At 43.6% G+C, this 24,066-nt stretch overlaps 1 protein-coding gene and 1 long non-coding RNA gene across 2 annotated transcripts in view; both read right to left on the bottom strand.

Annotated features, from left to right (window-relative positions):
• Positions 1–634: 634 nt before the first annotated feature.
• The window catches only part of LOC143363144 (uncharacterized), a 114,535-nt gene continuing 91,103 nt past the window's right edge, over positions 635–24,066 (bottom strand). Inside the window, exon 3 of the long non-coding RNA XR_013083754.1 lies at positions 635–702. This is a non-coding gene — a long non-coding RNA (uncharacterized LOC143363144). The remainder of the gene's footprint in view (positions 703–24,066) is intronic.
• Positions 8,387–9,711, bottom strand: LOC143363151 (uncharacterized). The gene is made up of 3 exons (XM_076803750.1): positions 9,666–9,711; positions 8,675–8,931; positions 8,387–8,572 (listed from the first exon to the last, which is right to left on the bottom strand). Exons 1-3 carry the CDS (start codon positions 9,709–9,711, stop codon positions 8,387–8,389), a joined length of 489 nt encoding a protein of 162 aa, XP_076659865.1.

Below are 24,066 nucleotides of genomic sequence, written 5' to 3'. Positions count from 1 at the left end.
CCGCGCATCGGGAGGGCACTTGCCCGAGGACGGGAGTGGGGGCGGCGACGTCGCGACACCCCGGGGCCTCAACGGCCTGCGCTAGGGTGCCTAGATACTCCTTGTGTCCGGTGCTCCTGTTAACACTCCGCGCACCGGACAGAGTGGGAGGGTCGCCATTCTCGCACTCCGTAAACGGAGGGTAGGGGGGAGCGGGCTATGCGCAACGGGAGCGGCACTCGCCGCGGTCACCGTTGGACCCGTTGGAGGAGAGAGAGGGAGAAGGCGCAGTCTCGAGGTTGGAGCGTGCTGGTCGTTCATGTATTCCACTACTGTACCATGTAGCTCGTCACCCGGACTGCCTTTTACCGTGCCCGGCAGCGGTACTTATCCCCGTGGCTGCTCCCCTTCACTCGCGAGAGCGCGCCTTCGCGGCGTTGGCCCTCTCGCGGTCGCGGTCCGTACTGGCCCGGCGCGCCTACGGTGTGATCGGCCACGGCGGTCTCCGCCGGTGCGCGGGCAGGGGAAGGCTTGCGTCGAGGGCAGGATCGTTACAGATTTGCTATGCAATTCAAAGTTTTATATTTTCTTTTAATTGAATCCAACAAGGGGAAAAAACCTTGGAAGAATGTCTCACAGTTTGCGCTGTAAAGACATAGAAATCTAGCCAAATTCCTCGTCATCTAATTAGTGACGCGCATGAATGGATTAACGAGATTCCCTCTGTCCCTATCTACTGGGTCTTATAAGCGTCAGGGACTTATATCATGGTATAACTCTGACGCACCAACCCCTCCTTCACGTGGTAGGACCTGGACACCTTCGGGTAACTAACGGGGCTCTGGTAAGAGAGTTCCTGCGTGAGTTCTCGCTCTGCGACGACCGCGGCTCTCGTAAAGAGAGTTCTTGCGGAGTTGTCGCTTTGCGAGGACCGCGGCTCTCAGAGAGCTCTGCGTGAGTTGTCGCTCTGCGACAACCGCGGCTCTCTCATAAAGAGAGTTCTTGCGGAGTCATCGCTTTGCGATGACCGCGGCTCTCAGGGAGCCCATGCGTGTGTTATTGCTTGCGATAACCGCGGCTTTCACCCGGAAGACTCCCCTCTGCCGCGACGACCCACCGGATACATCTGGTGGTATGTTGCAGAACGGGAGAAACGGGGGGCTTACCTTAACCGGTCGGCCCAACGGGGAGGCGAACCCCCTGAACAAACCCTTAACCTCTAAGCTGAAGAACGCGGTGAGAGAGGTCCCGTGTTTTACACGGGCGGTCGGTGGGTCCACCGGCCATTAGCGTCTAACCTCAAGACACCTGGCGAAATCTTGAGCGAAATAGCCTCCTCCCCGGAAAGGGCGTCACCCGGAGAGCGACTGGTTTTCGTCCCTACTCGTGGGAACAAATATGGTATCCAGAAAACAAAACACAAAACGGAAGAAGGATGAATGGAAGGGAGTAAAGGAAGAAGGAGGAAAAGCGGAGACAAAAAAGCAAGTCCAGGACTTAATACAATTGAACTCGGAGTCTGACAGAAACACAAGCTCCGACACGGAATCCGATACAGGCTCAGTACACTCTCGAGCAGGTCGGCAAAAACCGAAAGGCAATAACCGGAACAATGATCAACGATCCAGCGACACGGACACGCCGCTCTCGAACAAGAAAATTCCGAAAACCGACCCCAAAGTCATTGATGAGGACGACTCAACACAAGACTCAATCATGACAAACAGCAGCATGGACTCTGACTCTGACCAGAGCCCATGCGAAAAACTCCGTACGCTCTTTGTCAAAATAGGCCTGACAAAAGAGCAACAAAACGAGGCCAACAAAATAATCTCTGTAATCGAAACCCAAAACAAAGCAATCATCCAGGACCGAATGGAAATGGAAAAACTCAAAAAGGAAATGGCAACTACAAGAGAGGAATTACAAGCAGGAGCTCAGCTACTCCAAAAAGTCAAAACCATGGACGATAAATTTAACAGGCTATCTGAGAAATTAGATAGCCTGATGACAACAAAACAACACACTTGCCAAAACATCCAAGCAACTAAGCCGATGTCAGTAGGTAGTCTATGCCGGTTCTAACTCAATAGGCGAGGGGGGTCATTTTCTCGCGGGGGGGGGGGGGTAATCGCGCGGGGCGTGACGTCATCGCTGCCTTATCGCGCGGGCGTTATCGGTGCCTTATCATTTCCGCCTGCGGCCATTATGCCGTCTGCCATTTTTATTATATTTGGCGTTATCGCTGCCTTATCATTTCCGCCGGCAGCCATTTTTATTATATTTGGCGGGAGATTGTTTAGCTCTTGCCGCCGGCCATTTTTATTATATTTGGCGGGAGATTGTTTAGCTCTTGCGGACGGCCATATTTATTATATTTGGCGGGAAATTGTTTAGCTCTTGCGGACGGCCATTTTTGCCGACCGCCATTTTTATTATAGTATTTGGACGGGAGATAGAGAGACTGTTTCTCTCGCTCTTACGTCTTCTTACCGCACAGCCATTTATTCGCTCTTGCCGGCGGCCATTTTTATTATATTTGACGTTATCGCTGCCTTATCATTTCCGCCGGCGGCCATTATGCCGTCGGCCATTTTTATTATATTTGGCGGGAGATTGTTTAGCTCTTGCCGTCGGCCATTTTTATTATATTTGGCGGGAAATTGTTTAGCTCTTGCCGTCGGCCATTTTTATTATATTTGGCGGGAGATTGTTTAGCTCTTGCGAGCAACCATTTTTATTATGCCGGCTTTCTTATCGCTGCACCAGATGTTGTTAGCACTCATTGTAACCGTGTTATGAAATTCTACAATGTCATTCGGCCTTGAAGGTTGCGATATATTTATCTGGAGAGGTCGTTTCCCTTCCACGTCTTCCAGCTGTTGCATTTTTGATGAGAGGATCTCTCTTTCTCTCTCTCAGACAGAACCGCATACTTTTGCGATAGCTCCAACGGTTTTTCATTATCGCACTGTTTTTTATTCCATTAGAGAACCACATCCTTTTGTTAATTGCATTTGCGCGATACATTTTATCGCTCGAGAGACGTGTTTAAATAGAAGGTGGTTCACAGCTACACGCATTTCCAGTTGTGTTTTTCAAGCAGCGAAAGTAGTATCGAGAATGTTGGTATCAATTTCAAAACGTCGGTGTGCGATGATCGATGACGGTCAGCCGTTGGAAGAGGCAGCGGCGGGATTGGTGAGTGCATCGTTTTGTATCGAAGTGCATCGTTTGTTTCGCGTAAGTGAAAAAAAAAATATTTTTTCCACAGACGGGCATGGATAGGATGCCGTCTTGGCGTCGCGCCATCAAGAAATGGATGAGCGAAGCAGAAGACTGGGACGAGGAGTTTATTGTACCGATAAGGAGATTATTCGAATGGTAAGTTTTTGACGAATTAAATTTATTCAAATATAAAGTTTTACATGCGTGTAAGATTAAAAACTAAAAATGTTTTTTCAGATTGCTGTTTATCGTATTATGCTATATATTCCAACTGTATTCCAACTGTATCGTAGAACGATTTTGTAATAAACCATGCATTCCAATCTTCGATCGTTTCCCTGTAACACACGTATATAATTATTTGTAACGCGCGCACGTACATAATTATTTGATTTATTTTTACCTTCGACGAGTAGGGCTTAGCGATAACCGCATACGTCTACGCCGCGAGGGGGCGATGGGTTTGCCATCGCAGTGGGATCGGCTCCTATCGGAACGTTGCCGCAATCTAGTCCGCAAACGTGTCGACAGAATCTCGACCAGGTGCGATGCTCCGTCATGGGATCGTCATCCTGTTCCCATAGATACAGTTCTATGCCGCATTCGAAACATTCTACGCGGTCCGCTTCGTTCGAGCAGTAGAATCCTGCGGCCGCGAGATCTTCGGGTTTGACGATGTGAGAAAACTGCCAGTTTTGAAAACTTTTTAGTCTGTCGCGTTCGAGGCGGTAGTTGGGAGAATCAATTTTTTCTTTACATATTTCTTGAATCATGTTGCTGGAAAGAAAAAGAGTTTACGTAAGAACCACGTTGCGAAGAAGTGCTTATAAGAGTATTCTACACGATACCTGTTTCTTATAATTGATCACCCATGCGCGAAATGTTCGAACTTCGTTTAGGCAGCAATGATAGGTTTTTCCGGTAGCGTTTTTCCAACGATGAAGCCGACAGGACGCGTCGTCGTGGTCAATTTGATACACGGGATCGCGAATCAGGTTATCATACTTTGGACAACCAAAAGTTTCCAAATTTATCGATGATATATTTTGAAGAAAATTTTTCTCGTAATATCCACCTTTGTACGCCACCACCGGATCCGCGTAGCCACGAACAAAATTTTTAATAATGTCAGGTATATCTTTTTGCCGGTAAGCTTCAAAACCGAAATCTTTGAATGGGATTCCATGCACCGAATCGCTGACGAACCGTGCCGACCGTTTGTCGACGCTGGATAAATTATAAAATTTTCTGTCTAAACGAAATTCAGCGAATTTGAATGATCCGTCGTGAACGTCAATGATGGATAGTTCTTTGCAGACGAAATTTTTGTCCACGGTAAATCCATCCATGTCAATGATGTGCGTGATATGATTCATCTAAATACGCAAGTAAATCCATTCGTACCAATGATACGATTCATCTAAATACTAATTCTAAAAGGTTACTACACTTACCGTGCGTTAGAAGGATGCGACAAAAACCGCTGAGAACAAAAGACTCTAGATGTGCTTCTTACACGACGCGTTTGCGATGTAACTTGTCGTGAAACTATCGAGGTTAATTTATAAGAATGCGTGAGAGATGAAACGACGTCTCCCTCCTCTCTCGCGAAAAATGTGGTTCAGGATGCGCGATAAGCATATCGCATGGTCGGGATAAAGAAAAAAAAAAAAACGTTGAATTAGAAATGTGGGATTGGATATTAATAAAATTTGACGTAACGATTATGCGTATTTTAAAATTTATTTTGAAAGCTGTATCCTTACATAAAATAAGAGTGGAAATATGATTAAAGTATAGCAGTTTTCGATATCCATGAGTTATGCGACGCGTCCAGCCCTAACCATTTAACGTATATTTTATTTCCTTTTCTACGTAATATTTTGTCCACCAAGTATATGTCAGGATATTTGACAGCGCGTATCTCGTGCTCGTAAAATCCGCCGGCGATCGGGTTGTCCTTCGAGTCGGCCAAGAGGTACGCTACGGGATTCGTTCGTTTCACCGCGGTAATCTTAAATATTTCCGTTGACCAGTTCGGTGTGTATCCCTTGTCGAATACCGTTTTGAACTTGCTGACGCGTACGCGATCGCCAAGCTTGAACTTGGCAGGACCAGCGATCTTCACGTTGCTGTACACGGTGGATAAAAGATGCTTGGCATTTTTGCGGTTTACGTCCGCGGGTCGCATACGGATGGTGCGATGTTTTCGATTGTTGTAGTCATCGATCAGCGTGGGAAGCGTATCGATCCAACGATATTTTCCGCTCAACGAGAAGAATTTCCACATGCGGTTCTTCAGCGTGCGATTGAAACGTTCCACGACGGAAGCCTTCATGGTGCTATACGTTGAATAATGCTTGATGTTACGTTTCTTGAGATATTCTTGAAACGTTGCGTTGTAGAACTCTTTTCCCATATCGGTCTGCAAGTTGTTCGGCACCCTGCCATCCCTCTTTAACGCCGCCGCAAAAGCTTTGCACACGTCGCTCGCGTTTTTGCTCTTCAAAGGAACCGCCCACACATATTTGCTGAATACATCGATTATCGTGAGAATGTATCGATGTCCCCGGTTGTCTCGCGCATATTGTTGAACTTCGACGATATCGGCTTGCCAAAGATCGTCGAATCCTCGCACGATCACCCGTCTACGGGGGAAGAATCGTCTCGCCGGAGCGTGCAGCTCCTTCACCACGTCTTCTTTGCTCATAGTCGTCGACTAAATCGGATTGTTTTTCGCGTATATCCCGCACGGTTTCTTCGAGAAGCGACAACCTTCCTCGATCCAACTTGTTGGCATTCACCGTTTCCCTCACATCATCGATTTTACCGAGCAGCAGATTCTTCGCGTTTAGGAGTTTTCTTTCCCAGTTTTCATGGATTTCGTGTTCCACGATCGAAAGTCTTTCGCTGAGTTTATCGGCAAGAGTCCCTATGGCACTTATTTTGTCGCGATCCGATCTCCGATCACGTTTCATCATTTCTACCAAATTGTCCTCGATTTCGATGAATTTATCGCGACAGTACGTGTGATAATTAAAAGATATCTCCATTTTATCTTCTTCTTCCTCCTCGAGCTTGTTCAGCTTCTCTTCATGCTGTTTCACACGTTTCTCGATATCCTTCAACTCATTGAGGATGCGTTTCCCGATATCGAGAGCTAGATTTTTACGAATACGATCGATCTCGTCCTTGACGTTCTGGCGGAATTCGTTCGCGAGCGCGGTTTTCACCAAATCGATGCACGCGTCGACATACAGTTTCGTCGCCGAGTCGTTGACGGCGATCGGTGTTCCGGTATTTCCGATACGCAGATGCTTCGCATCGAAAAATTCATCGATACCGCCGGTACGTGTTATCGCTTTCTTGTCGACGAGATCGTCCGCATAGCCCTTCGTCGCAGCATCGTTTCTCTTGGCAGGAGCTTTCAGATTTTCTATGGGTCGAGACTCAGCGTCGAAGTACGAGTCTTCTCTGTTCAGGATGCGTCGACTGAGCGAATTTATGATTTCCCCAAAGTTTCGGTCGAACTGAATGGCTTTACGCTCGCCGCCACCGCCACTGTTATCCTCGTGCGTCGGTGTCGCCGCGATAGAATCGTCTTTCTCGCGATCGAAAATTCGATCCGTTGTCCCCGCCGCTTTCGGATTCACCATGATGACTGTTACTGTTCGAACGATTGAGAGTAGATCCTTTTCAAAGACCGTGAACGCGCACGCAATGACACGATTCTCGCGAAGCGGGATTTTTATATTCGGAAATCATAATTTTAAAAGTTGTGGTGGGGAGAAGATGACATCATTTTTAAAAATAGGTAGATTTTCAAGGTTGGTACAACGGTACCATTCCACCGTTTTTTAGAAACAGATTTTCAAGGTTGGTACGATTGATGTCATTTTAGCAACGAATGCTATCGTATCGATAATACGGATAGCACAGGTACAGGTACAGGTACAGGTACAGGTACAGGTACAGGTACAGGTACGGTACTCTCTCAAAGCTGATCGGTATGTTCGCGGATTAATTTTTTAATTCTCTCCTGTAAGCTTATTCCGAAATTTGTCAGTCGATCCTCGACCATGTCGTTCACCTCGTCTTTTATTTTCTGCTTCAAGGTTTCCCTCATTTGCGTTTGCAACGCATCCAAATTATCGATTTTCGCGTTGATCTCATCGATGCTGGAATCGTATAATCTCATATTTGAGTTAACATCGTGTCGAACGCCATGTATCTTAGTCTGTATTTCAGACTTTAACGTTTCTTCCGCGGTTTTCAGCTCTTCCGACAGTTTTTCGATATCGCGTTGAACGCTATCGTGTATCTCAGTCTGTATTTCAGACTTTGTTGTCTCTTCAACGGTTTTCAGTTCTTCCACCATTTTTCCAAGGATCTCGGACTTTAGGCTCGCGTCGAGCGTATCCACGTATACTTTGCTAGTCGCATCCTCATTGTTTAGGGGTTCACTCAAGTAGCATATGCGACAACGCCTGGCATCGAAGTAGTTATCATAATTCCCACTACGTTTGTTCCATCTTTTCACTATGTATATGGCGTCCTTCTGAACCGCCAGCATGGTTTTTAGGATGCCTGAGTCGACGTACGATTTGTTGGCGGCGTCGTTCAGATTTAGCGGCGGGCCAACGTTCTGAATGCTTTTCTTTTCAGCATTAAATGCTCCTGCATGTCCATTGTCATAGATCGTATGACTCATTACATATTTCTTAAGCGAGGACGCGATTTCTTCGTTGTCCCGTTTCGAAACGAGGTCGACGTACGATTTGGTAGTCGCGTGGTCGTTCGCACGGGACTCCGCAACGCGTCCGATCCGCCCACCTTTCGCATCGTACGATTTAACGCCACCCCCGCCAACATCGTTGTTCAAACATATAGCGTTGTCGCGCACGAAACTTTTAAACGCTGGATAGAAAATCGAATGAACGTTCGTCGCGTCGCGTTTGTTCGCTTCGCGAAACGTCATGCCAAATTTGTCGATAGACATTTTTCCCGTACGAGTCGTAACCATGCAGCGGACATTTCACTCGCCACTGATTCGACGAGCGCGCCTACGCGTTAATTTATAATTATACCGGCTTCGCGAAGTTCTTCGATTACACTGTCCAACAAAATTAAACTTTTTTCGAATTTTGCAATACCTGTTGGGTGATTCTTATACACTTTGTCATCCTAAAACCGAATCTGAAAGTAGAATCGCACATAAGTCTTTTCCTTTGTAACGTTTTTCCATAGTTGAAATATCTTGATGAAACCGTTCTCCATGTTCATCACTCACGTCACCGAGGTTTGCAGGAAAAAAGTCTAAATGCGAATGCAAGAAATGCATTTTTAACGACATGTTGCATCCTAGCTTTTCACAATTTTTCAGAAGTTTATTCACTATGGATACATAGTTTTCTGATTTTTGTTTCCCAAGGAAATTTTCGATTGTTTCCACAAATGAAGTCCATACTCGTTTTTCTAATTTATTTAATTTTTTATTAAAATTTGTGTCATTAATTAACTTTCTTATTTGGGGTCCAATAAATATGCCTTCTTTTATTTTGGCGTCAGAAATCGTCGGAAATTTAGTTTTTAAATATTCGAATGCAGGCCCAGTTTTGTCCATAGCTTTGACAAAATTTTTCATTATGCCTAATTTTATGTGTAACGGTGGCAAAATCACGTTCTCTGATTCAACAAGATATTCATGTTTTATATTTTTTGTTGCTGGAATTAATTTTTTCGTTGTGGCCAATCTTTCTTCTGGTAATGTTGATTTCTTGCTCTGCTATCCCACTCGCAAAGGAAGCAGCAATATTTTGTATATCCGGTTTGAAGGCCGAGTAATATTGCTATTACTTTTAAATCTGAACAAATTTTCCACTTATATTTGTTATATTTGATTTTACATAATAAAGTCTTCATAGATTCATAGCATTCTTTCATTGTTGTTGAATATGCAACGGGGATGGAAGGATATATGTTTCCTATATGCAGTAATACAACTTTTAAACTTGATTTCGATGAATCAATAAATAGCCGCCATTCGGTTGGAACATGTTCAAAACCTAATGTTCTTGAAAGTGAATTTATGTCACTACAAATGCATAGGTCATCGGACATACAAAAATATTGCTGCAATGTATGCTGCCGGGTTCTGAAGTAGGTGATTTTCGTTGTATTGTCCAATAAATTCCACTCTTGTAGTCGCGATCCTAAAAGTTCTGCCTGGTCTTTCGTTAAATTTAAATCTCTTACGAGATCATTGAGATCTGACTGCGTTATTAAATGTGGTTCTTTTGAATAAATTGCAGTATATTCTTCACCTTCTTTTTTTCTCCTTTTTCTTCTTTTTGTTTTTCTTCTTCTTCGGTAGAGTAAAATGCCTCAGGTATCATTGCAGGAGGTTTAGGCACAGGGAATTCTTCCGAATGCATAACTGGCCGAATAGCAGAAGATACATTCGGATACACCATTTTTTTCTTTCCTTTTGCGTTGAACCCACATGTTTTGGTTAAACAAAAATAACAATCTGTCACGTGATTTGTAGGCTCCGTCCATATCATTGGTATTGCGAAAGGCATTTGCTTTGTATCACGTCTCATCCACGCTAGAAGACCCGAGGCACAACGCTGGCAGGAAGTATGAGGAGCCCAATATTTATCCTGATCCCCAAGTTTACATTGAAAATAATTTTCATATGCAAATTTTAATGTAGGAGTTATATTTCTGCATTTTGATTTTAAAACAAATTCACCACAAATATAACAGAAAGAGTCCGGCAGATTTGTACACCTTCGCGACATTGTATTATGTAAAATAATATCAATAAATAAATATATAAATATATATATAAAAAATACACACACGCACACTACACTATTAAAATACACTACTAACGTAAGCTACTAAAATACATATATTATATGTACAAAAACTAAAATACTATAAATAACTATAAAGTTTTTTATAACGTTTTATCGCGCAGAAATGCAGATTTAAAATGCTTAACACGACTGACTTCGACAAATTTCAAACCGAAACTGAGCTCAGACATACGAAATTTTCTTACAAACTGCAGCCTACAGACTACAAAATAGTTACAATGAAAGGAAAGACAGCAATGCGGTGACTGGAGTATTTTATTTTCAGTAATTGTTGTCTTATCTTTATAACTGTAATACCAATGGACATTCAAGATTCTTCCGATTAAATTAAGTCCAAACACTATGTAAATGGGACTATTTTTATCGATTTTATTGATCGAAGTACACAATTAATTAATTAATTAACTATATTAACTCGATAAAATGTCGCGGAAGTGTATAAATCAGCCGGACTGTTTTTGTTATATTCATGACGAAATTATTTTAAAATCAAAACAAGGAATGCAGTTCCAGCATTAATCTTTCATCAAGATATTTCAACAATGGAAAAACGTTACAAAGGAAAAGACTTATGTGCGATGCTTGCTGATTACTGCTGGACACTTATTATTGAAAATCGGGATACCAGGAACAAGCGTCAAGCAAGGCGGAAACATTTTTAATTTGTTTACATCGTAAAGGTATAGTAAGTTTAAACGTATAGGTAAGTTTTTGTATTCAATTTTCTTTATTAAGCATTTCCACAATGACATGTGAATATAACTCGTATTTTTATAATCTTTTGTAATGATTGGCACCCAAAAAGACAAAAAAAAATGTATTTAATTAAGCATAGTAAGCAAAGACATACTTGAGTGGTACCAACGTCGACTACGCATAGCGACGGCCCTGGCGAGTCGAGAAAAGGCTGCAATGGCCGTCTGGCGCGAACGCGTCGCGCACACGCTGTCAATTAACATTTTCTGATCCTTCTCGTACATTAAGGGAACCAAATACTTTTCGTGAATGGTTTCCTTACCAGAAATGTCTGTAGAATGCATTCCTGTATAGTAAATTCCTGCTAGATAAAGGATTTTTCATATAAATACAAAAATAGAGCGTACAAAGTACCCGCGTCGGCACATTTTCAAACTTTAACAACCATTTACAACTATTAGGAAGTACATAAAAATATAATTGACTATATGAATATGTAGAGGAGAGCCCCCTCTATCTCTTGACTCAAATTTGAACTTTCTCGCGTGTTTAGTTTTTGCGTAACACGTCGTTTCGTATCAAAATCGGGCATTTTTACAAAAACCAAAATTTTTCGAAAACGTTGCGTGATGGAGCAATTCTACTTTCAGATTCGGTTTTAGGATGACAAAGTGTATAAGAATCACCCAACAGGTATTGCAAAATTTTTTTCGTGTTGGACAGTGTTATCGACATTACTTCGTTGTTGTGACCGGAATGGCCGGCACTCGTCGAAGACGTTAACAATTTCAGACGATCGACGAGCTCGTTCGGATCGTCCCAATGCACGTAATCGATCGGATTGTTGGTCACACGCATACGAGTTGGAACTTTCATTCCCCTTCCGCTTTGCGACCTCGAAAACATTGGTCCTATAATCTTTTTATACTTGTAGCCTTTGTTCCCCATTATCTGATTCCCCCACCGGTGCGCATGCGTGATAATGAGAATTCTTTTGTAAGCTTTCTTATCGTCCTCGGTGTACAGCCTCTCGTCGGGTATTCTATTGAATATCAATTCGTAAAGACCGCGAGTTCCTCGATACTTTACCCCGTTAACGATGATATCGTCATTACTGTTCACATCGAACGTGCTATTTCCGAGCATCAGTTTGTCATCTCGGAGATACACTCCGTACACGCTGTCGGAATTTTTCGTCGGCCTGGTAAAAAATTTATGCAAGTATTCATGCGCCAAAGGTCCGAGATTCTCGGACAGATGTTCGCTTTCCTCCCGATGAGTTTCAGGATCCTCAAAAATATTACGCATCGACGATTGCAAAGATACCGCGCTCGTTGCGGGCGACTCGAAGATATGCTGCTGCTGCTGCTGTACCATCGGCTCATCTTCACCTTCGTTAACATCTTCATCATCATCATCATCATCATCCTCCTCGAAAAAACTAATTTTTTTCTTCGGATGTCTCAGTGGTAGTGGCGTTAAATCAGCTTCGTCGCTCGTTCTCTTCTTCTTCGTCCCCTTCTTCCCCTTCTTCTTATTTAATTCATGTCCTCGTTTTTTCGCGGTTGCAGGTGTTTCCATGATACTCGAGAACGCATCATCGGTTGATTCTGTAGTAGTAGGAGCAGTATTTTGTACCAGCTGTTTCAACGGTTCAACGATTGGCCGTAAAGTCGTTTGCAAATTCGTCTCGGTGGCCATTTTTCCAAGTTTCAACGCACGATACTTTTTACGTATAATATCACCGGTCTTTGCTATTTCTTTCACGATCGAAGCTCGTTGCTTCTTGTTCGCACCGTCCTTCGAGGACATATCGTTATCCAGAGAGAGAGAGATTTACAATCAGCACACACGATGCAACTTTCTCGACTCTTACCGAGCAACTGCGAGCGTTACAGTACGACAAACTCGTTAAATCCGCGTCTATAACGACCACCGTTCACAGGACTGTCTTTATCTATTACGAGAAATCCATACTTTTTTCGCCAGCAATTCACGCACAACGCGCAGAACGTTTCGAACGACATATCGGTGTTTACGTGATCCCGATGAACGTGTTGCAGGTTCGTAACATCTTGTTTGAACAGAATCAACAAATTGGCGTTGTCGCGAATCAAATGTTTAGGTATTCTCGCGTACGACTGACCCAGGTAGAAGCAATCGACGCGAGAATGTCTACCCATCGCGAAATACTCTCTCATTATATCCTGTTCGTCGCATGCCACGGCGTCGAAGATGAATATCGAATTGGGCAGCGCCTCCGCGGGAGGGATTACATCGGCGTTGTCGGCGATAGCGAAGTAGCCGATGTCCTCCCCCATGGACGAGAACAGTTTGTCCAAGTATCGATACTTTGGCTGATTCAACGATTTCGAGTACACGTAAACATTCGCGAATCCTAGTCCGTTCGCGCTCTCGAGCAGGCTGATCATAACGTTCGTTTTACCGCATCCCGATGGTCCGCTTATCACGCATCGTACGTCGCGAGGTAGCAACGAGCCATGTTTTCTCATCGTCTCGTCGTCGGCAAGCTCGCCGTGACACGTTGGAACAACACGAATATTTAAAGATTGTCTCACGAAACGCATACTCCGATCAATTTGATGGAGGGGAGGGACGTGTAGTATTTATACCAGAGCACGAACGCCTTCGGTATCAGTCGTTGTTCCCCTCCCTCCCTGCGAAAAAAATCTATTTTTAAAGGTGGGACTGGAAAATAGTCTATGCGTGCGAAACGTCGTCCGTGTACTACTACTGCGGGCAAGGGACTCTTCAACAGAGCTGTAGACGCGTTGCCGATTGAATTGCACATCCCCGGTTATCAGTTCTGCGGTCCTGGTACGAAACTGCGTAAGCGATTAGCCCGCGGCGATAGGGGAGTCAATCCTTTGGATGCGGCCTGTCGCGAACACGACGTAGCGTATTCGCGGCGCAAAGATCTCGACGATCGTCACGCGGCAGATAACGTTTTAGCGGATCGAGCGCTCCAGCGTATAGCGACCAAAGACGCGAGGTTCGGAGAAAAAGTCGCCGCGGCCGCCGTGTTGACCGCCATGAAAGCTAAAACGAAATTAGGTATGGGTCTGAGGGGACAGCGGAGACGACGGCAGGAGAAGAAGCAGAAGCAGAAGAAGAAAATGCGAATTCTCCCGGCCGCCAAACGCGGTGGTTTTCTACCGCTGCTGTTGCCTGCTTTGTCGGCTATAGGAGCATTAACAGGTGGCGCTGCGGGGGTAGTCAAAGCGATAAACGCCGCGAAAACCGCGAAGAAACAATTGGAGGAAGCCCGGCGACACAATCGCGCCATGGAGGGTCGCGGAGTGCGTCTCGCACCGTACAGGCATGGGAAAGGCTTGAGGAGAGCTAAGAAAAAAAAAACCTCTAAGAAAGACGACGCGACAACGACAGATATCGAATTAACCGCCATCTGTAAAGCATTGCCACATTTTCGTGGAGTTTTCATGCGCGACAATTTACCGACGCGACCTTGGATAAACGAGCGAGGTATCGTTAATCTTGACGATAGTCGCGGGCCGGGAACGCATTGGGTCGCGTACGTGAAACGCGGCTCGCGCGTCGACTATTTCGATAGTTTTGGCAATCTTCGTCCGCCGATCGAGTTGATTAGTTACTTCGGATCGAACGCGACGATCTCGTATAATCACGAACGTTTTCAGAACTACGACGAAAGCCGGTGTGGACAATTGTGCGTGAAATTTCTTCGAGAAACTTAAATTTCCTCGAACTCCTCTCCGCCGCCGCCGCCACATCCGATGGATGGGAAAAAGTCGCTTACGTTCACGTTGTCGGGAAGAAGCAACACATTGTCGTCCAAGTACTTTCCCCCCATAGATCTGAGCAACGGCGAGTACGAGCTGGGATTGCTCAACTTGCAAACTTATTACACGATACCGAACATCAGCGCCAACATCGGGAACAATCGATTCTACTTTGGCGAGAAGGACGAGGAGATCGTTATTCCGGACGGTTCGTACGAATTAGAGGCGATCAACGAGTACCTGAGACGCGAGATACGCGCGCGATATCCTCGTCCTCCCAAAAATGTCAGCGAATCGTCCCCCGATAACGAATATCCGCTGATACTACGGGCGAACAACAATACCATGAAAAGCGAAATCGTTAGCAGGTATCGGATAAATTTCGAGAAGCCTCGCAACGTAGGATCCATCCTGGGATTTTCCACGAACCGCGTTCTATCGCCGAACGCGTGGCACACGTCGGACGCTCCCGTAAACATTGTTAACGTGAATATCATTCGAGTGGAATGCAACGTAACCACCGGATCGTACGACAATGGCAAACTCGTTCACACGATACACGAGTTCGCGCCTCAGGTACCGCCGGGGTATAAATTATCGGAAACGCCCGCGCGAGTCATTTACCTTCCGATCGTCGCGCGAGTAATCGACGATTTAACGATTCGTATAGTTGACCAATCCGGACGTTTGATTGATTTTCGAGGCGAAGAAATCACGGTGCGACTACACGTTCGACGAAGCAATGCTAATTCATAACAATACGGCATTTCACACGTTGAACGAGGGCGAGAGCGCATCGATTCGTAGGAAACTAATCGTGAAGGGAAACGCGTCGATTCGCAAGAAATTAACCGCGGAGAACGCACGGTATCTACGATCTTTGGGATTCGTCGTTAAACAGTGAGTGAGGCAGAGAGAACCATGTTCGAGGACATTTTGGGCATCTCCAAAGCACCGATCTTTGACAATCGTATAACGAAGATCGAGCTGCACACGTACAATCCCTATGCTAACACAACGTTCGGAAACAACGATGAGATAAGGATACCTATTCAACAGCAAGATCTGTACACGCTTCCCTGCAGAAGCTTCTTATACGTCGAGGGAAAACTTAGTTTGCCGGGAAAACTCGAATTACCGACCGGAGAATCTCGCATCGACACGGCGAGTCTCGACAACAATGCCGTCCCGTTCATGTTCGAGGAAATACGCTACGAATTGAATGGAGTGGAAATCGATCGGTCCAGAAATCCTGGTACAACCACGACCCTGAAGAATTATGCGAGTCTGTCCAAGACGAGAAGCAACGCGTTGTCCAATGCAGGGTGGTTGTACGGCAACGACGATCCGAAGCCAACGGCCACGGCCACGGCGGCGATCAATTTCAATTTTTGTGTACCTATGAGCATGTTATTGGACTTCTGCGAAGACTACAAACGTGTCGTAATAAATGCTCGACACGAGTTGATTCTGATACGCTCGCGTACCGACGCGAACGCGTTGCACGGCTCTTCCGATAACGCGAAGCCCGTTCTAGATCTGTACAAAATTCAATGGCGAATGCCACACGTCACGCTGGACGAAATACATAAACTATCAATGTTACGTATCCTAGACAGTGACAGGTCAATCGGCATGAGCTTCCGATCGTGGGATCTGTACGAGTATCCTCTACTGCAAGCAACCACGAAGCATACATGGGCGATAAAAACAGCTCCGCAAATGGAAAAACCGCGATACGTGATATTCGCTTTGCAAACCGATCGACGGAACAGCTTAATGAAAACGGTTACGCGATTCGATCATTGTCAGTTAGCCAATATTCGACTTTACTTGAACTCGGAAACCAATCCGTACGATGATTTAAACATCGATTTCGAGAAAGGTAAATACGTGTTGCTCTACGATATGTACGCGAAATTCCAAGAATCGTACTATGGAAACGACGAAGCGCTACTCGACGTCGCGAATTTTTTAAAGTATACCCCGCTCGTCGTTCTGGATTGTTCCCGTCAAAACGAAGCGCTTAAAAACGCCACGATCGATGTACGAATCGAATTCGAATGTCGAGCCGATGTCCCTCCATCAACGACCGCCTACTGTTTGATAATACACGACTGCATCGTGGAATACAACCCATTGACGAATATCGTTCGAAAAATTGTCTGAAACTGTTTGTATAAAAATTATCTTATCGAATAAAAATAATTATTGAGACATATGAAAAAGACAATAGTTTTATTTATGAAAAAAAAACATCATCTCACACATACATTATTTAAATTTGAAGGAATACACGTTGCGCGCGAAATCATGCATGTTTTTCCACAACGGACGTTGAAAAGAGGTCATATTAAAAAGTGAGTTGGCTCGGTTATGTTAAAACACAGATGGATGAAACTTTCGAGGATTGGATTAGATCGTCGAACGCTCCAAAGCCAACTTGTAAGAATTTACGAATGCCGGCAAATTCCTGCATCTAGAAGAGGAGTATGGACAGTATACGAGTATTCGTTAAAGAATATATTGACGTTACAGCCAATAGAAAGCTTGCATAAAGCCGTGAGTCGGATTGGCTACACGAAATTACTGATGGGCCCCATCACTCATTCCGTATAACCAACCAGACTCATGGTTTTATATGCAAGCTTTATATTGTTTCTAATATCAATATATTTTTGACTGATACTCACATATTGTTCATACCGTCTTCAAAATGTTGGAATTTACCGACATCCGCAATTTCTTTCAAGTCGAGATTTGGAGTGTTCAACGATTTAAATCAAATCCTCGAAAGTTTATCTGACTGTGATTTTTAACGTAGCCGATTCGACTCGCTTTTAAACGTATAACCTCTTTTCAACGTCCGTTGCCGAAACGTTGCATGGAAAAACATCTCTCGCTTTTTCGAAATATGACAGGATGTTCGATTTTCTCAACACGACGCGTTGAATCTATTAACACAGAGGTTTACCCGTGTGTTCTGGAATAAACTAGAATTGATTCTAGTTTATTCCAGAATACACGGGTAAACCGCTATGCGTTTATAAATTCAACACGTTATGCCAGAAAATCGAACATCCCACCATTTTTCGTCGTACCACGATGAAACGTTGCATGGAAAAAAAACATCGCGCGCGCACACACACACATACAATATTTTCTAAAATTATTTAATTCCGCCTATGCACTTCGATCGCGTCCACGCAAAAAGCCACCAGTTCGCACTCGATCAACGAACTCCGATCGAAAGATTGGTTCCGGACGGGGACGGTTTGCGCCGCAACAGCAAAATTTACGAATTTTTCTATGACCATGGGAACTTGGTCTAATAACCGCGTATACATATTTTGCACGCAAAACTCCAGATTATACAAATTCTGCATGGTGTTCTCAGTCACGTACAATGCTACTGTTGGACTCGATAATTTTATGAGATACGTCCCGTCGAGGTCCACTATACGTAATGTTAAATTTTCGACGATCTTTACATATTGTTCTTCTTCTTCTTGTTGTTGTTGCTGTGCCACGTTTTTCGCCGATGACAGCATGTTGTTCAAACACCCCTTTGTACGCATCAGCTCCATCCATGCGTTCTGAGGGATCACAATTTCGTTTCCTCGGTTATCTCCAATAACCAGTTCGGTAGCAATATCCACGTTGACGCACACGCCAATTTCCAGCCATTTAAAGTAATTTCCAGCAAGCGAATATCTTCGGGTGAGAATCCTCGTACCTGGTGAACTACTCGTCACCAACGAGGACTGTGATGATTGTGGTGGTGGTGGTGGTAGCAGTGTCCGCGACGATCGTGGAAAATCCTGTAATCAATTTTATATTTTTAAAAAGTTGAACGTATTCATTTTTTTTCTGTTTTATCTTCACTATACTTACACTACGTTTCTTCGCCTTTTCGCCACTATGGCGGCTCTCGTCTCGTCGATGCTCGTGTGACAGGGACCACACCTGATTATGGCCCGTTGCACACGGCAACACCTTCGTTGCACACGGTACCACCTTCGGAGAAGTCCTGTTGATAAGAAGGGATCAAATATCCTCAGCGGTCAGTTGTCTCCGACGGTATAAGAGGCCGCCGCCCCAGGGCACGAGCGTTCAGTTTTGTTTTAGTATCGCCTACGTACGTTCTCCGTGTATTTCAATCATTGTAATAATCTTTGTAACTAACTCAGTGGTACTCAACTCCGGTTGAGCAATAAAGTTTTTTTTTTATATTTTCTTCTTGATTATTACGTGACATTTTGGCGATCCTGCCAGGATCCATCGAGTCTTGTGATAAACGAAATTACGATTTCGGCCTACGGGAATCCACAAGCACGAGGATCAACGAACCGGAAGAATCTTGTGTAAAACGGAGCTACGACTTCGGCCTACGGGAACCTAAGATCAACGGAAGATTTTTGGAGACGATACGGGTTTCTACGAAAGGTGAGCCCTGGCTTCTTATTCTCAATACCGTGATAGGAGAGATAGCTTCTCTAGCAACAGTTCAAGAGACAGTGTAGGTTCAGTTAGAATCATGAGTAAACCACAACCGAGCACCTCTGACGCTCAAGTGAAAGAATTATTGGAGACAATTAGAAAACAGAATGAGACTATTACTCGCCAACAAGATATGTACAGCCAAAGAATTTCCACGCTAGAAGCCGCTTTACAATCGGTAGACAAAGAGAATAAGAAACGCGTTAAAGAAATTGAGATATTAGGCAGAAATCTAACAGGCTTGAGCATGACTGAAGATGACGATGCGGATTATACTTCCGTCATGACCGAAGACGATTCCGCGATTAGATCTAAAGTCAAAACCACTGCACCACCTGCCCCAACGCGAGAAAATGCACCTGGCGAAACGAGCTCGCAGAGCTCTAACCTGAGAGCCAAGGATGCCATACGTTACATCCCGACGCTCAACGGAGATGATGATGTAGGAGTTGAAGATTTTATTAAAGAAGTCAAATCACTTCGAAGCATGTGTATGGAACAGATGCTATTGTTGAAAGCAATTAAAGTAGAAAAGATAGTAGGCAAAGCAGCACAAAGCATTCGTAACATGAATATTGAAACGTATGCCGAGCTTTACGAAGCACTGCGTACTAATGTAGCCACACAGGCTTCTGCAGACGAATTTAACGAACAACTTCGGGAAATAAAGCAAGGAGCTACCGAAACCGTGCAGAATTTCAACATTCGATTCCGTAAAACTTTGAATAAACTAACGTACGCCATTACTAACGAGTACCCACAACCCATAACCAGAAGAGTAATGATGGAGGCAACCATGAAGAGAGTTACGAAAATCTACATAAACGGTCTCAAAAGAGAGATCGGACACATGATATTCACCAGCAAACCCACGACTCTGATCGAAGCTGAAAAGGAAGCTGCCGATGTGGAGAGATACCTCCGAGAAGAACGCCACGACTCATTCCGTCGCCAACGCCCAGCGATGGTCAGACCACCCGTTATTCCAAACAAGAGATACCAGAGCTACGTACCGCCGCGCACGCCGCAGATTCAGCCGACCGCTGTTACCAGACCCAGCCCGTTCAACCAGATGGAGAGAAGACCGCTGATCGACCGACAACAGGTTAAATGCTTCAAATGTGGAAAAATCGGCCACACCGCCAACCAGTGCTCAAATTTTCAAGTGCGAGCCCCACAGGAACGCGGACCACCGCGAGTGAACAACACTGTGGTATCAACCGAGGAAGAAACGAACTATTACGAATCAACACCGTCACCGGGCAACTACCAACAATCCTATTACGATCCCCATCCGGACAACAATGGAGATTTCTCGTCGATTCAGGAGCAGGAGTCAACCTTGTCAGACGAAGACCTGCAGGAATGAAGATCTATACCGACCACGAAACCAAACAGTTTGCTATGGGACATTCTAAATTCCGAACGAACGAATTCACTAATTTTAGAATAGCCGGTCAATTTATAAAATTTTATATCGTAGACGAAACTTTTCCTATCATTGAAGACGGCATATTCGGGTTACCAGCCATGAAACAATTTAACTTCAGCATCACTAACGATCATTTGAAATTAAACGACACGATATTAACATTTCAGAATCAAACTATCCAACCAGGCGAGATAATCCACGAACTTGTGTACCTCGAGGGAAAACCTACCACGGTATGCTTTATCAATTGTGGTGAGTCAGAAAAACAAATTACTAACAATATTGAAAATTCTAACACCTATGATCAAATATCCACCTTTAAAGAAATAATTAGACTTTCACATATAGAAAACAGTTTGAAACAACCTATAGAAAAATTGCTTCTCTTTTATATCGATGTTTTCAATTTAGAAAAAGAATTCCTACCTTGCACCAACCTCACTAAACACACGATAACACTAAAAGAAAACAAGGTCATTAACACAAAATCGTACAAACCACCTGAATGCCACAAAACAGAAATTAGCAAGCAAATGGACGAGATGTTAGAAAAAGGAATAATTGAACCCAGCGATTCCCCTTACAATTCACCAGTCTGGGTGGTACCGAAAAAATCAGACGCATCAGGCAAACAAAAGTGGAGGATAGTTATTGACTTTAGAAAACTGAACGAATTGACTGACCAGGACGCATACCCCTTACCCGACATAGACGACATTTTATCACAACTCGGAAACGCGAAATTTTTCACAGCTTTAGACTTATCCTCGGGTTTCCATCAGATCCCGATGGAAGAGAAATCCAAAAAATACACCGCCTTTTCTACTCCCCAAGGACACTATCACTATAATAGAATGCCATTTGGACTGAAGAACGCCCCAGCAACTTTCCAGAGAATGATGGATACCGCCCTACGTGGACTTATAAACAAACATTGCTTCGTGTATCTAGACGATATTGTAATATTCGGACAATCCATCGAAGAACATAACAGAAATTTAGCAATCGTGTTACAAAGATTAAGAGAATTAGGATTGAAACTGCAACCGGACAAATGTGAATTTCTAAAGCCAGAACTAGAGTACTTAGGCCACATAGTAACCTCTGAAGGAATAAAGCCCAATCCAAAGAAACTAGAAGCCGTTCAAAATTTCAAAATTCCTAAAACACCGACCGACGTAAAATCATTCTTAGGACTCGCGGGATACTATCGAAAATTTATACGAAACTTTAGCAAAATCGCGAAACCATTGACCGAACTGACGAAAAAGACCGTACCGTTTCACTGGAACGAACAGACGCAGACCAGCTTTGACACACTAAAAAAGAAATTATGTACCGCACCAGTTCTCAAATTCCCTGACTTTGAAAAACAATTCACCCTAACGACTGACGCAAGTAATTTAGGAATAGGAGCCATCCTTTCGCAAGACGGACACCCCTGTTGCTATATTTCACGAACTCTCAATCCGCCCGAACGAAATTACTCGACTACCGAAAAGGAGCTGTTAGCAATTGTATGGGCAACTAAAAGACTTCGACAATACCTGTTAGGAAGAAAATTCATTATTAGAACCGATCACCAAGCCTTGACATGGTTACAAAATTGCAAAGACCCCTCATCTCGACTGATCAGATGGAGACTACGACTAGAGGAATACGAATACGAAATACAGTACACTAAAGGAAAAGACAATACCGCTGCCGACTGTTTATCCCGAATTCACGCGATTACAGCACAAGACGAACCCACAGACTTACTGTCCAGATACCAAACCTGGGAAACCTCAGACGAACTTCCGAAACCACTAAAGATCGTACCCAATAAAAAGAACTTCTTCCAACTAACTTCAGACCAATTAAGAAAGTAATTGAAACCAATTGAAAGTAAAGAAAAATGGCTAAACATGTTGAATAAAATCATCAGGAACACGAATCGAATTGGTATAGGAGACAATGATATTTCAATTCAGGATAGAAATACGATCAAGAGAATGCTCATGTTCTTTAACGACACGGACAAAGAGATAGAATTTGCATGGGAACCAGTAAAAGAATTGACCGACGACGAAATTAAACAAATTATCAAAGAAAATCACGAATTAATCGGACACCCCGGAATACAGAAAACCTATGACAGAATCAAAATTAACTACAAAATACCGAACTTGTTTAAACTAATTCAGGAATACATTGAGACATGCGACACTTGCCAACGAGCTAAACTCACGCGAATTCGCCCAAGAGAAGAACCATGCATAACCGACACCCCGATAGACTCGAACGAAAAAATAGCTATGGATTTGTTAGGACCGTTACAAAAAACGAAAAACGGTAATCAGTACATACTCTCGATTCATGACGAACTGACTAAATATCTTATACTAGTACCCCTCAAGACGCAACGAACCGAATCCATATGGGACGCCCTACTGAACCACTACATTTATATATTCTCCGCACCCAAGAAAATACTAACAGACAGAGGACAGAATTTCATTTCCGAACTAATGCAAAGATACGAGGAAGCTTTTAACATAAAACATATCAAAACTACCGCATTCCACCCGCAAAGCAACGGATCCCTAGAAAGAACGCACGCAGTTGTCACTGACATGTTAAAATCAATATAACAAACATCCACCGACGAATGGGACGAACAATTGAACTTTGTTTGCTTAGCGTATAACACAATGACACACGACGCCACAGGCTACACACCTTTTGAACTAACGTTTGGACACAAAGCTAACCTACCTTCAACCATTTCCAAAAATCCTCAGCGAAGTTACGAAGACGAAGTATCCTTTCGAAAAAAAGAATGGGACTCACGATTGAAAAGAGCCCGAGACACCTTGCTAAAGAGTAAACAAAGATATCAAAGAGACCAGCGACGTAAAATTATTAAACCGCAATCAATTTTCAAAGAAGGAGATCAAGTTTTGATACACAATGATCATAAGGAACACAAATTAGACATAGAATGGTTAGGACCATTCACGATTGATAAAGTATGCACACCGTATTATGTCATTAACGATAAGAAAGTACACGGTAACAGACTAAAATCTTATTTTCCAGGACGACAATCCTCTTCGCGGGATTAACTTGCGCACACGTCACTATAACACCATTAGATACCCAGAATAACATATTTTTAGAAAAGATAAATAAGGGTTATTTATACAGTAGTACCGCCAATGTGATAATAGGTCTAGACACGAGCGAGATGTTTAAGCAAATCGAAAACATAGCACAATATAAGAACGAAATCAGTAAATCAGCTACTAACTTCGACTATACCGAAGCATTAGATACTTTAGACATACGTATTAATAATATTAGACAATTAGCCAGTCACGTAAGAACCCTCATACACCAGAGAACGAAGCGAGGATTATTGAACTTTGTCGGATCAATCTCTAAAAGCTTATTCGGAACACTAGACACAGACGATTTGGATTTGATAAATAAAAACATTGACACCTTATTTGACGACGACAAACAGATTAAAATCATACTAGCTAACCAGACTTCGCTTATAAAGAAAATGCTTAACACAAAGAGT

The sequence above is a fragment of the Halictus rubicundus genome, unplaced genomic scaffold (assembly GCF_050948215.1).
Source record: "Halictus rubicundus isolate RS-2024b unplaced genomic scaffold, iyHalRubi1_principal scaffold0025, whole genome shotgun sequence".
Taxonomy (NCBI): domain Eukaryota; kingdom Metazoa; phylum Arthropoda; class Insecta; order Hymenoptera; family Halictidae; genus Halictus; species Halictus rubicundus.
Note: the sequence above shows the minus strand (reverse complement) of the source record. Positions and strands in the feature narration are given on the sequence as shown.